At 39.6% G+C, this 15,547-nt stretch overlaps 1 protein-coding gene across 2 annotated transcripts in view; it reads right to left on the bottom strand.

Annotated features, from left to right (window-relative positions):
* LOC110507778 (2-(3-amino-3-carboxypropyl)histidine synthase subunit 1) overlaps positions 1-15,547 on the bottom strand; it is a 136,610-nt gene that overhangs the window by 14,181 nt on the left and 106,882 nt on the right. For both annotated transcript variants that reach the window (XM_036964879.2, XM_036964880.2), the window contains exons 7-9: positions 15,286-15,354; positions 12,390-12,546; positions 3,057-3,157 (exon numbers count right to left, since the gene is read on the bottom strand). In XM_036964879.2, coding sequence (XP_036820774.1) covers positions 3,057-3,157; positions 12,390-12,546; positions 15,286-15,354 — 327 coding nt within the window. The remainder of the gene's footprint in view (positions 1-3,056; positions 3,158-12,389; positions 12,547-15,285; positions 15,355-15,547) is intronic.

Raw genomic sequence — 15,547 nt, 5'->3', positions numbered from 1 at the left:
GCAGCAAACTCTCTCCAGAAGTTCAGTGAGGATCTCTGAATGATCCAATGTTGACCTAAATGACTAATGATGATAAATACAATCCACCTGTGTGTAATCAAGTCTCCGTATAAATGCACCTGCACTGTGATAGTCTCAGAGGTCCGTTAAAAGCGCAGAGAGCATCATGAAGAACAAGGAACACACCAGGCAGGTCCGAGATACTGTTGTGAAGAAGTTTAAAGTCGGATTTGGATACAAAAAGATTTCCCAAGCTTTAAACATCCCAAGGAGCACTGTGCAAGCGATAATATTGAAATGGAAGGAGTATCAGACCACTGCAAATATACCAAGACCTGGCCGTCCCTCTAAACTTTCAGCTCATACAAGGAGAAGACTGATCAGAGATGCAGCCAAGAGGCCCATGATCACTCTGGATGAACTGCAGAGATCTACAGCTGAGGTGGAAGACTCTGTCCATAGGACAACAATCAGTCGTATATTGCACAAATCTGGCCTTTATGGAAGAGTGGCAAGAAGAAAGCCATTTCTTAAAGATATCCATAAAAAGTGTTGTTTAAAGTTTGCCACAAGCCACCTGGGAGACACACCAAACATGTGGAAGAAGGTGCTCTGGTCAGATGAAACCAAAATTGAACTTTTTGGCAACAATGCAAAACGTTATGTTTGGCGTAAAAGCAACACAGCTGAACACACCATCCCCACTGTCAAACATGGTGGTGGCAGCATCATGGTTTGGGCCTGCTTTTCTTCAGCAGGGACAGGGAAGATGGTTAAAATTGATGGGAAGATGGATGGAGCCAAATACAGGACCATTCTGGAAGAAAACCTGATGGAGTCTGCAAAAGACCTGAGACTGGGACGGAGATTTGTCTTCCAACAAGACAATGATCCAAAACTTAAAGCAAAATCTACAATGGAATGGTTCAAAAATAAACATATCCAGGTGTTAGAAAGGCCAAGTCAAAGTCCAGACCTGAATCCAATCGAGAATCTGTGGAAAGAACTGAAAACTGCTGTTCACAAATGCTCTCCATCCAACCTCACTGAGCTCGAGCTGTTTTGCAAGGAGGAATGGGGAAAAAAATTCAGTCTCTCGATGTGCAAAACTGATAGAGACATACCCCAAGCGACTTACAGCTGTAATCGCAGCAAAAGGTGGCGCTACAAAGTATTAACTTAAGGGGGCTGAATAATTTTGCACGCCCAATTTTTCAGTTTTTGATTTGTTAAAAAAGTTTGAAATATCCAATAAATGTTGTTCCACTTCATGATTGTGTCCCACTTGTTGTTGATTCTTCACAAAAAAATACAGTTTTATATCTTTATGTTTGAAGCCTGAAATGTGACTAAAGGTCGCAAAGTTCAAGGGGGCCGAATACTTTCGCAAGGCACTGTAATTAACAACCCCTTAGTCTCTCTTAGCCCTTTCATACACAGATAAAGATCCCACTAATGTATCATGCTTCTTTTAACCTGCTTTTTGGTACATCTGAAAGGGGCAGGGGGGAATACCTAGTCATGATTCCTGCATTTTCACAGACCCTGTTACCAAAATACAGGTATCGGGTCTGTGTAAACGATTCTCTGTAAATTCATTTACACTTCCATTGTTTAACACCTCCTTAATTTGCAATACAAACATCCCCCATGGTTTAGCAAGATGCCCATCCCAATTTGCCAGTTGTATAAAAGAGGTACGTAATATAAAAGGGGTACGTTGCATAAAAGGGGTAGGTTGTATAAAAGGGATAGGATGTATAAAAGGGGTACGTTGCATAAAAGGGGTAGGTTGCATAAAAGGGGTAGGATGTATAAAAGGGGTAGGATGTATAAAAGGGGTAGGTTGTATAAAAGGGGTAGGTTGTATAAAAGGGGTAGGTTGTATAAAAGGGGTATACTTGCAAGAAAGTGGTAAATAATATACCACATCTTCTGTCTGAAATATATATTTCTGATCAGGCCTCTACTCTAACACCTCTGCAGAGCCACCTCAAGACCATTCTCATTATCTGGGGTCCTGCTGAGAGCCGTGTATCACTGAGATAGCCCTGTAATGTCAGCCATCACGCCATTCCTGTCACGTCTTCCCTGTAACATAAAACTTTTAATGTAATTCCTGTAACGTCCTCCCTGTGACCCCAGTCTACCCTTTGGCGTCATAGGGCTGAAACAAAAGGGATGATGACTGCGTACTGACTGCGAGCCCTGTTGAGTCACCCGTGTTACGTCAACCCTGTGATATCATTTACTTTGTGTCTGTCAGACCCATGACGCCAGTCAGCCCTGTCACTATCTACTGACTGAGCGACCCTTGTCTGGCAGCTCTCCACATAACATTTGAAAAGCAGTTATTTTGCATCCCACTCTGAGCTCTTAATTTACGGCCTCTGAGCTGTCTAAATAGGTGCCTGTGAATCGCCTGTGAATATTTTGTCCAGTTTGAGTCGTGCCAGGCTTATGAATTCCCTGTTTTGCGTAACTGCCTTAGAGTGGTGAGATCACAGCACCAAAGAAAACAAGAGCAGCAAACACCTCCTTTTATCACGCTCTCCCCTGTTTCAACACAACCTCCTCAACTACCTCTGTGTCCCCCGATCTCTCTCCCTCCTTCCATCTCTCCTTCTGTCCCTCCTTCACACACTCCTCCCTCACACATCGCACTACTCATTACTCCACAGTGAGAGGCCAATCTGCTGAGAATGTGGACTGTGGAGAATGTGTGCATTTGTGTGTCTCAGAGAGCCCTTCTGCACATCAGTGTCTCACTGCCTCCTCCTTGCCCTCTTCTTTCTGCCAGCCAGACAGACAGTCATAGAAATCAAAGCGACTTGAGCTTGAAGCACGAGCGGTTTCACTTTACAAACTTTTGGAGTTTTCTTTTCAAGATATAATGACTGTGCCTCGCTGGATAACAGTGTCGGATGACAGAGCATTTCAGATGGCGTCTCTCTGTGTATATCAGGGATATGTACCAAAGACAAGAGGACAAGTCTCAAAACATTCTCACCGCCTTTCACCGTGTGTGTGTGTGTGTGTGTGTACTGTAGACTCACGCATCCACTTCTGCCATCAGGTCCAGCTTGCTGGGGAAAATCTCAGACAGCAGCACTCGAGTGAAGGACTTGCCAAGAGACTCAAGCTTGGATTCCAGGTGCTATGATGGAAAGACAGAGAGAAACAGAGAGAGAGAGAAATATAAAGAGTGAGGGAGTGATAAGAGTAGGAGGATGGAGAGAGGGAGAGTATGGTCACACTAGCTTCGAGCCCACACGAAGAACACGTGTGTGTTTGTGCAGGCCTTGGACTCACAAGAGACCTGTCTGTGTTGCCTGCGTATACAGCTACACACACACACACACACTGCCACTCGTTCTGCTGTTCCACTAGAGGGTCCTTCAAAAGTCCTTCAGAGCTCCCCAGTCTAGTGTTTCTTAGTTAGTTAACCAGCTAATAATAATAATAATAATAATAATAATATGGCTAATTAACACAGCTAGCTCTCAATGATGGAGCCCAGCGATACTGGAGAAAACAACACAATAACATCACTAGATAAAACACATCACCACCCAATAACATCAACATATTAAACACATCACCACCCAATAACATCACTAGATAAAACACATCAACACCCAATAACATCAACATATTAAACACATCACCACCCAATAACATCAACAAATTAAACACATCACCACCCAATAACATCACTAGATAAAACACCTCACCACCCAATAACATCACTAGATAAAACACATCACCACCCAATAACATCACTAGATAAAACACATCACCACCCAATAACATCACTAGATAAAACACATCACCACCCAATAACATAACTAGATAAAACACATCACCACCCAATAACATCAACATATTAAACACATCGCCACCCAATAACATAACTAGATAAAACACATCACCACCCAATAACATCAACATATTAAACACATCGCCACCCAATAACATCACTAGATAAAACACATCACCACCCAATTACATCAACATATTAAACACATCGCCACCCAATAACATCACTAGATAAAACACATCACCACCCAATAACATCAACATATTAAACACATCACCACCCAATAACATCAACATATTAAACACATCACCACCCAATAACATCAACATATTAAACACATCACCACCCAATAACATCAACAAATTAAACACATCACCACCCAATAACATCACTAGATAAAACACATCACCACCCAATAACATCACTAGATAAAACACATCACCACCCAATAACATCACTAGATAAAACACATCACCACCCAATAACATCAACATATTAAACACATCACCACCCAATAACATCAACATATTAAACACCCCACCACCCAATAACATCAACATATTAAACACCCCACCACCCAATAACATCAACATATTAAACAAATCACCACCCAATAACATCAACATATTAAACAAATCACCACCCAATAACATCAACATATTAAACACATCACCACCCAATAACATCAACATATTAAACACATCACCACCCAATAACATCAACATATTAAACACATCAACATATTAAACACATCACCACCCAATAACATCACTAGATAAAACACATCACCACCCAATAACATCAACATATTAAACACATCACCACCCAATAACATCAACATATTAAACACATCACCACCCAATAACATCAACATATTAAACACATCACCACCCAATAACATCACTAGATAAAACACATCACCACCCAATAACATCAACATATTAAACACCCCACCACCCAATAACATCACTAGATAAAACACACCACCACCCAATAACATCACTAGATAAAAAACATCACCACCCAATAACATCAACATATTAAACACATCACCACCCAATAACATCAACATATTACACACATCACCACCCAATAACATCACTAGATAAAACACCTCACCACCCAATAACATCACTAGATAAAAAACATCACCACCCAATAACATCAACATATTAAACACATCACCACCCAATAACATCAGCATATTAAACACATCACCACCCAATAACATCAACATATTAAACACATCACCACCCAATAACATCACTAGATAAAACACATCACCACCCAATAACATCAACATATTAAACACCCCACCACCCAATAACATCACTAGATAAAACACATCACCACCAAATAACATCACTAGATAAAACACATCCCACCCAATAACATCAACATATTAAACACCCCACCACCCAATAACATCAACATATTAAACACCCCACCACCCAATAACATCAACATATTAAACACCCCACCACCCAATAACATCACTAGATAAAACACATCACCACCCAATAACATCACTAGATAAAACACATCACCACCCAATAACATCAACATATTAAACACATCACCACCCAATAACATCAACATATTAAACACATCACCACCCAATAACATCAACATATTAAACACATCACCACCCAATAACATCCACATATTAAACACATCACCACCCAATAACATCAACATATTAAACACATCACCACCCAATAACATCAACATATTAAACACCCCACCACCCAATAACATCACTAGATAAAACACCACCACCCAATAACATCACTAGATAAAACACATCACCACCCAATAACATCAACATATTAAACACATCACCACCCAATAACATCACTAAAAAAAAACTGATCACCACCCAATAACATCAACATATTAAACACATCACCACCCAATAACATCAACATATTAAACACCCCACCACCCAATAACATCACTAGATAAAACACCACCACCCAATAACATCACTAGATAAAACACATCACCACCCAATAACATAAACATATTAAACACATCACCACCCAATAACATCACTAGATAAAACACATCACCACCCAATAACATCACTAGATAAAACACATCACCACCCAATAACATCACTAGATAAAACACATCACCACCCAATAACATCACTAGATAAAACACATCACCACCCAACAACATCACTAGATAAAACACATCACCACCCAATAACATCACTAGATAAAACACATCACCAACCAATAACATCACTAGATAAAACACATCACCACACAATAACATCACTAGATAAAACACATCACCACCCAATAACATCAACATATTAAAAACATCCCCACCCAATAACATCAACATATTAAACACATCACCACCCAATAACATCAACATATTAAACACATCACCACCCAATAACATCAACATATTAAACACATCACCACCCAATAACATCACTAGATAAAACACATCACCACCCAATAACATCACTAGATAAAACACATCACCACCCAATAACATCACTAGATAAAACACATCACCACCCAAAAACATCACTAGATAAAACACATCACCACCCAATAACATAAACATATTAAACACATCACCACCCAATAACATCAACATATTAAACACATCACCACCCAATAACATCAACATATTAAACACATCACCACCCAATAACATCACTAGATAAAACACCTCACCACCCAATAACATCACTAGATAAAAAACTTCACCACCCAATAACATCAACATATTAAACACATCACCACCCAATAACATCAACATATTAAACACATCACCACCCAATAACATCACTAGATAAAACACATCACCACCCAATAACATCAACATATTAAACACATCACCACACAATAACATCACTAGATAAAACACATCACCACCCAATAACATCAACATATTAAACACATCACCACCCAATAACGTCAACATATTAAACACATCACCACCCAATAACATCACTAGATCAAACACATCACCACCCAATAACATCACTAGATAAAACACATCACCACCCAATAACATCAACATATTAAACACCCCACCACCCAATAACATCAACATATTAAACACATCACCACCCAATAACATCAACATATTAAACACATCACCACCCAATAACATCACTAGATAAAACACATCACCACACAATAACATCACTAGATAAAACACATCACCACCCAATAACATCAACATATTAAACACATCACCACCCAATAACGTCAACATATTAAACACATCACCACCCAATAACATCACTAGATCAAACACATCACCACCCAATAACATCACTAGATAAAACACATCACCACCCAATAACATCAACATATTAAACACATCACCACCCAATAACATCAACATCTTAAACACATCACCACCCAATAACATCAACATATTAAACACATCACCACCCAATAACATCAACATCTTAAACACATCACCACCCAATAACATCAACATATTAAACACATCACCACCCAATAAATCACCACCCAATAACATCACTAGATAAAACACCTCACCACCCAATAACATCACTAGATAAAACACATCCCACCCAAAAACATCACTAGATTGTCATGTATTGTCATATTATGTCTTGTTCCTGTTCTTTCTCTTTACTCCGTCTCCCTCTGCTGGTCGTATTAGGTTACCTTCTCTTCCCCTCCTTCCCCCAGCTGTTCCTCATCTTCTCTAACTACCTCGTTCACCCTTTTCCCACCTGTTCCCTTTTTTCCGTCTGATTAGGTCTCTATTTCGCTCTCTGTTCCTGCTTCTGTCTTTGTCAGATTCTCGTTTGAGTTTCTCATGCCAGAACCAAACTATCGTCTCGTTTGCTTCAACCTTGTCCTGTCCTGTCGGAATCTGCCTGTTCATCTGTGGCTACGTGTGATCAGGTACCTCTGTCCTCTACAACCCAGCTAATCTCCTCTGCTGCTAGAAGGGGACTCTAACCCAGCTATTCTCCTCTGCTGCTAGAAGGGGAACTCTTCTGTGATATTCAGAAGGACTTTATGTTTCATTTGTCGCCCTCTCTGCGGGTTGTTTATTTTGCCATCATATACATTTGAAGAGGATCTATGTCTTACATGTGTTTTGACATTAAAGGACTCTGTTTTTGTTAAACCGCTTTTGGGTCCTCACTCACGTGCATAACATAGATAAAACACATCACCACCCAATAACATCAACATATTAAACACATCGCCACCCAATAACATCAACATATTAAACACATCACCACCCAATAACATCAACATATTAAACAAATCACCACCCAATAACATCAACATATTAAACACATCACCACCCAATAACATCAACATATTAAACACATCACCACCCAATAACATCCACATATTAAACACATCACCACCCAATAACATCACTAGATAAAACACATCACCACCCAATAACATCACTAGATAAAACACATCAACACCCAATAACATCAACATATTAAACACCCCACCACCCAATAACATCAACATATTAAACACCCCACCACCCAATAACATCACTAGATAAAACACAGCACCACCCAATAACATCACTAGATAAAACACATCACCACCCAATAACATCAACATATTAAACACATCGCCACCCAATAACATCAACATATTAAACACCCCACCACCCAATAACATCACTAGATAAAACACAGCACCACCCAATAACATCACTAGATGAAACACATCACCACCCAATAACATCAACATATTAAACACCTCACCACCCAATAACATCAACATATTAAACACCCCACCACCCAATAAAATCAACATATTAAACACATCACCACCCAATAACATCACTAGATAAAACACATCACCACCCAATAACATCACTAGATAAAACACATCACCACACAATAACATCACTAGATAAAACACATCACCACCCAATAACATCAACATATTAAACACATCACCACCCAATAACATCAACATATTAAACACATCACCACCCAATAACATCACTAGATAAAACACATCACCACCCAATAACATCACTAGATAAAACACATCACCACCCAAAAACATTACTAGATAAAACACATCACCACCCAATAACATCACTAGATAAAACACATCACCACCCAATAACATAAACATATTAAACACATCACCACCCAATAACATCACTAGATAAAACACCTCACCACCCAATAACATCACTAGATAAAACACATCCCACCCAATAACATCAACATATTAAACACATCACCACCCAATAACATCAACATATTAAACACATCACCACCCAATAACATCAACATATTAAACACATCACCACCCAATAACATCACTAGATAAAATACATCACCACCCAATAACATCAACATATTAAACACATCACCACCCAATAACATCACTAGATAAAACACACCACCACCCAATAACATCAACATATTAAACACATCACCACCCAATAACATCAACATATTAAACACATCACCACCCAATAACATCAACATATTAAACACATCACCACCCAATAACATCAACATATTAAACACATCACCACCCAATAACATCAACATATTAAACAAATCACCACCCAATAACATCAACATATTAAACACATCACCACCCAATAACATCAACATATTAAACACATCACCACCCAATAACATCAACATATTAAACAAATCACCACCCAATAACATCAACATATTAAACACATCACCACCCAATAACATCAACATATTAAACAAATCACCACCCAATAACATCAACATATTAAACACATCACCACCCAATAACATCACTAGATAAAACACATCACCACCCAATAACATCACTAGATAAAACACATCACCACCCAATAACATCACTAGATAAAACACATCACCACCCAATAACATCAACATATTAAACACATCACCACCCAATAACATCACTAGATAAAACACATGACCACCCAATAACATCAACATATTAAACACATCACCATCCAATAACATCAACATATTAAACACATCACCACCCAATAAAATCACTAGATAAAACACATGACCACCCAATAACATCAACATATTAAACACATCACCACCCAATAAAATCACTAGATAAAACACATCACCACCCAATAAAATCACTAGATAAAACACATGACCACCCAATAACATCACTAGATAAAACACATGACCACCCAATAACATCAACATATTAAACACATCGCCACCCAATAACATCACTAGATAAAACACATCACCACCCAATAAAATCACTAGATAAAACACATGACCACCCAATAACATCACTAGATAAAACACATGACCACCCAATAACATCAACATATTAAACACATGACCACCCAATAACATCAACATATTAAACACATCACCACCCAATAACATCACTAGATAAAACACATGACCACCCAATAACATCACTAGATAAAACACATGACCACCCAATAACATCACTAGATAAAACACATGACCACCCAATAACATCACTAGATAAAACACATGACCACCCAATAACATCACTAGATAAAACACATGACCACCCAATAACATCACTAGATAAAACACATGACCACCCAATAACATCACTAGATAAAACACATGACCACCCAATAACATCAACATATTAAACACATCACCACCCAATAACATCAACATATTAAACACATCACCACCCAATAACATCAACATATTAAACACATCACCACCCAATAACATCAACATATTAAACACATCACCACCCAATAACATCAACATATTAAACACATCACCACCCAATAACATCACTAGATAAAACACATCACCACCCAATAACATCAACATATTAAACACATCACCACCCAATAACATCAACATATTAAACACATCACCACCCAATAACATCACTAGATAAAACACACCACCACCCAATAACATCAACATATTAAACACATCACCACCCAATAACATCAACATATTAAACACATCACCACCCAATAAAATCACTAGATAAAACACATCACCACCCAATAAAATCACTAGATAAAACACATCACCACCCAATAACATCACTAGATAAAACACATCACCACCCAATAACATCAACATATTAAACACCCCACCACCCAATAACATCACTAGATAAAACACACCACCCAATAACATCACTAGATAAAACACATCACCACCCAATAACATCAACATATTAAACACATCACCACCCAATAAAATCACTAGATAAAACACATGACCACCCAATAACATCAACATATTAAACACATCACCACCCAATAAAATCACTAGATAAAACACATCACCACCCAATAACATCAACATATTAAACACATCGCCACCCAATAACATCACTAGATAAAAGTGTTGAGCCAGTTCAGGGACCGGGCTTCCTTCTGTGTTGGTGAATGTCTTTGAAGAGGGCCCGCTGGACCAAGTGTTAAGACCGTGTTCAGAACGTCAACTTCCAAAAGATTCCCTAACGGTTAGCATAGAGAGATAATCCTCTGCAGGCAGCCACACTGAGATTCTCTGTTCTCTAGTGGGTTATTTCTCACTCTTTACTATGACAGCCTGGGTTGTTTTCTGAGATAATACAGTCCTGTCCAGACAAAGACATATCACACAACTCAACCACTTAATGTAAACACTGGCCCAATGAGGGGTAGAACTAGTGACACTACTGTAAGAAAGTAGAAATACATTCTATTGGAATCCCTTCATCTCTCTGTCTGACTACTGTATGTAGATAAGATGCAAAGTTTTCATACAGGTTTGAAAAGTGGGGGGGAAATGACAAGAGAAACCTGGGTTTGGTTTTAAAATATCATCTGACAGCAAGAGGAGAGGAGAGATGACAGAAAACACTATGCTTCTCTCAGTCTCTCTCGGTCTCTTCCTCCCAGCATACCAATTAGAGAAAAGAATGAGGCAAGGACGTGGAGGAAGAATCCCAAACAAAGTCAAACACAACGCATGAGAGGAAAACAAAAAGCGGACAGATCAAACAGAGGAGAGAACAAAGGGAAGAGTGCTGAGAGGGGGGGCAGGCTTGAGAGCAGACTAGGGATGCAACAACCCCCCCATGTAGGACTGATCGATGAAGACCCCCAGGCACACACATACACACACCAGCCAAATGCCAACTGATGGAGATAGCGGTGCGTGTATGGAGGGGTGTGGTTAGGCTTGTCATTCTATAGTCTTCACAGGTGCATTTCGCTGCTTGTCTTGTCATTCTATAGTCTTCACAGGTGCATTTCGCTGCTTGTCTTGTCATTCTATAGTCTTCACAGGTGCATTTCGCTGCTTGTCTTGTCATTCTATAGTCTTCACAGGTGCATTTCGCTGCTTGTCTTGTCATTCTATAGTCTTCACAGGTGCATTTAGCTGCTTGTCTTGTCATTCTATAGTCTTCACAGGTGCATTTAGCTGCTTGTCTTGTCATTCTATAGTCTTCACAGGTGCATTTAGCTGCTTGTCTGAGTAACAGAGAAGTTGTGCCCCACAAAACATATTACACATCATTGTATATGTGAAGGTCTCAGAGTGTGAGGGAGGGGTAGAATCAGGATAAGCTCATACCTCCATGACCTTAGGGTTGCCCTGCCGGCCCAGCGTGCCCAGGATCAGGCCCCATCTCTGGGCAGAGCGAGCTTTGTCGATGGCCTGGAGCCGGATGGACCGCATGGCTTCATGGTCATAGTACTCCCTGGAAAATATCTTACTGTACGGGTCGTACCTAAACACACACGTGTATGCACACACACACACACACACACACACACACACACGCACACACACACACACACGCACACACGCACACACGCACACACACACAACATGCATATTAGTGTGTATTGTTCACAACAGGTTACCTCGAGGATAGACAGGCAAGAAGAGAAAATCCAATCATGAAAATCCATCAAGTATTAAGGCAGTTATCTGAGAGAAAATAGTGGCATTTTAGAGAATCTAATCTTTCTCTCTCTACCAGGAGAGCTCAGCTCAGCACATCTTGAGATTATCATCTTGTTTATTAGAAAGCCTGAGAGGAGGGCAGTAGTGCATACGTTCATAACACAAACACAATTTCACTTCACAAACAAGATCTCATATAAATACTGTTTCACGCCAATACAGCTGAGTGGAAATGACACCATAAAGACAACCTCCAACAAGGTGAACCATGTCACATTAATCCTGTGTATTACTGACAATAATGACATTCTGCAATCTATGTCAGACTCATCCACAGCGGTACACTGTGTATTTATATACAGTGCCGTGAAAAAGTATTCTGATTTTCTTTATTTTTGATATTGCAAGTTTTTCAACCAAAACCTAATATTAGATCAAGGGAACCTGAGTTTACAAATAACAAAAAATGGAATACTTGCTTAATTTATTTAAAGTTATGCAGCACCCAATTCTCCTGTTTGAAAAAATAATTGCCCCCTTATACTCAATAACTGGTTGTGCCACCTTTAGCTGCAATGACTGCAACCAAATGCTTCCTTTATTTGTTGATCAGTCTCTCACAACGCTGTGGAGGAATTTTGGCCCACTTCTGAGGGCAGAACTGCTTTAACTCAGCGACATTTGTGGGTTTTCAAGCATGAACTGCTCGTTTCATATCCTGCCACAACACATCAATTGGGATCAGGTCTGGACTTTGACTAGGCCATTCCAAAACTTCAAATTTGTTGCTTTCTAACCATTTTCACGTGGACTTGATTGTGTGTTTTGGATCATTGTCTTGCTGCATGACCCAGCTGCGCTGCAGCTTCAGCTCACAGATGGATGACCTGACATTCTCCTGTAGAATTCTCTGATACAGAACAGAATTCATGGTTCCTTCTATTAAGGCAAGTCGCCCAGGTCCTGAGGCAGCAAAGCATCCCCAAACCATCACACTACCACCACCATGCTTGACCGTTGGTATGAGGTTCTTACTGTGGAATGCAGTGTTTGCTTTTCGCCAGGTATGATGGGACCCATCTCATCCAAAAAGTTGACTCAAGCTTGACAAAAAGCACCTGGAAGCACCTGGATGACACCTGGATGACACCTGAATGACACCTGGATGACTCTTGGAAGAATGTTCACTGGACAGATGAGTCAAAAGTATACATTTTATGAAATAAATTAAATAAGTATGTAATGGTTGTGTTATTTGTTCACTCAGGTTCCCTTTATCTAATGTTAGGTTTGGTTGGAGATCTGATAACATTCCATATCAAAAATAAGCAAAAGTCGAGAAAATTAGAAAGGGGGCAAATATTTTTTCACAGTACTGTACATTGTACACACAGTGCATGATTAACTCTTTACACTTGTACCAGTATACGGGTTGAAAATAGCGCCTAAATTGGACCGCAGTGGCTGTACAGTAACATCCAGTACATTACGTCAGAGCTCAAGGTCTCCCGCTTCACAGCACACTGACTGACAGTGGTTCTGAACACCGCGCACGACAAGAAGTTACCCCCATCCCTCCAGTTAATTGGGCAACTTCTGCAAATGCTTGGTTGTCTGAGTGAGTTCGGAAATACAGCAACACTTCACGGCACAACGCCTCTCCCCATGTGACCTACTTGTATGTATGTACTGACATGTATGTGGAACTGATAGATGCACACACACACACACACTACATGTTCATGTTTTTAAATGTATGTGAATTGTAAAGTCTTTTATCTGTAATGTCTTTTTTGTTATGTGTCAGAGCCCAGTAAGGTTAGCTGTCGCCATAGGCGTCGGCTACTTGGGATCCTAAGAAATCAAATGTATGATCTGCTTCTCTGAATTGCCTTGTGAAAGCCTAACACTGTAAGATCGTACTTTGTAACTTTGCTAACCAAATTGGCAATATAACGTGCTTTCAAATCATGCCCACCTGAACAGATTACGATTTCTAATGGACCATTTTTGGAATGCGTAAACAACAACAGTAATTATGTAAAGGCAGGGGTGCAGGGCTGTGTTCCAAACAAAACTTACAGCCGGATTCCTCTAGTTCCTCAACATAGCACCTTATAGTTGACTCTTCTTTGAGTCATAAAAGTGCATTAAAATGATTTAGGAACTGTGCACACTTTGCAAAGGTGTGTGATAACTTGGAGATAATAGTTAGACCTCTCACTCAAACCCTTGTCATTGTTTTGTCTTATGTTGCACCTACCCCAAATTTTCCAGGAATCTTCTTATAATGTTGCTGAATGTATACAGAGTATTTTCTGATTTCATTATCTTCAAATGCAGCCAAAAGTACAGTAAATGTAAAATGCACATAAAATCAACAGTGTAATGTTTGGATTTGGTCTTGTGCTAATAATTTTCCCATAATCTCCATACTGTTCCCTTTTGATGGTTATGTATAGGATTTCCATATTTCTTCTCTAAGACACAATTCAATTGAGCCCTATCCATATAGGCTGATTCCCACAAGTGTAAAGGGTAAAGGGTTAAAGTTATTTACCTGTAGGCAGGTATCTCTGGATTTGCAATCATGATGGACTCCAGATGGAACCTGCCATCTCCCAGGTAGCTATAAATACAAACACAACACACACAGAGACACAGGATGAGAGAGACACAAACACAGTAAGACAGATACACTCCCTGCTGGCAAGCATACCTGCTGTGGAACAACAATACAAATCCGTCCCATCTCTCCCTCACCTCTCTCCCTGCCCATTCCTCCTCTCTCACTCTCACCCTTCTCTTTCACACACTCTCTC

This window comes from Oncorhynchus mykiss, chromosome 27 (assembly GCF_057628025.1).
Source record: "Oncorhynchus mykiss isolate SJ-2025 chromosome 27, ASM5762802v1, whole genome shotgun sequence".
Classification (NCBI taxonomy): domain Eukaryota; kingdom Metazoa; phylum Chordata; class Actinopteri; order Salmoniformes; family Salmonidae; genus Oncorhynchus; species Oncorhynchus mykiss.
This window is presented reverse-complemented; position numbering and strand designations above follow the sequence as displayed.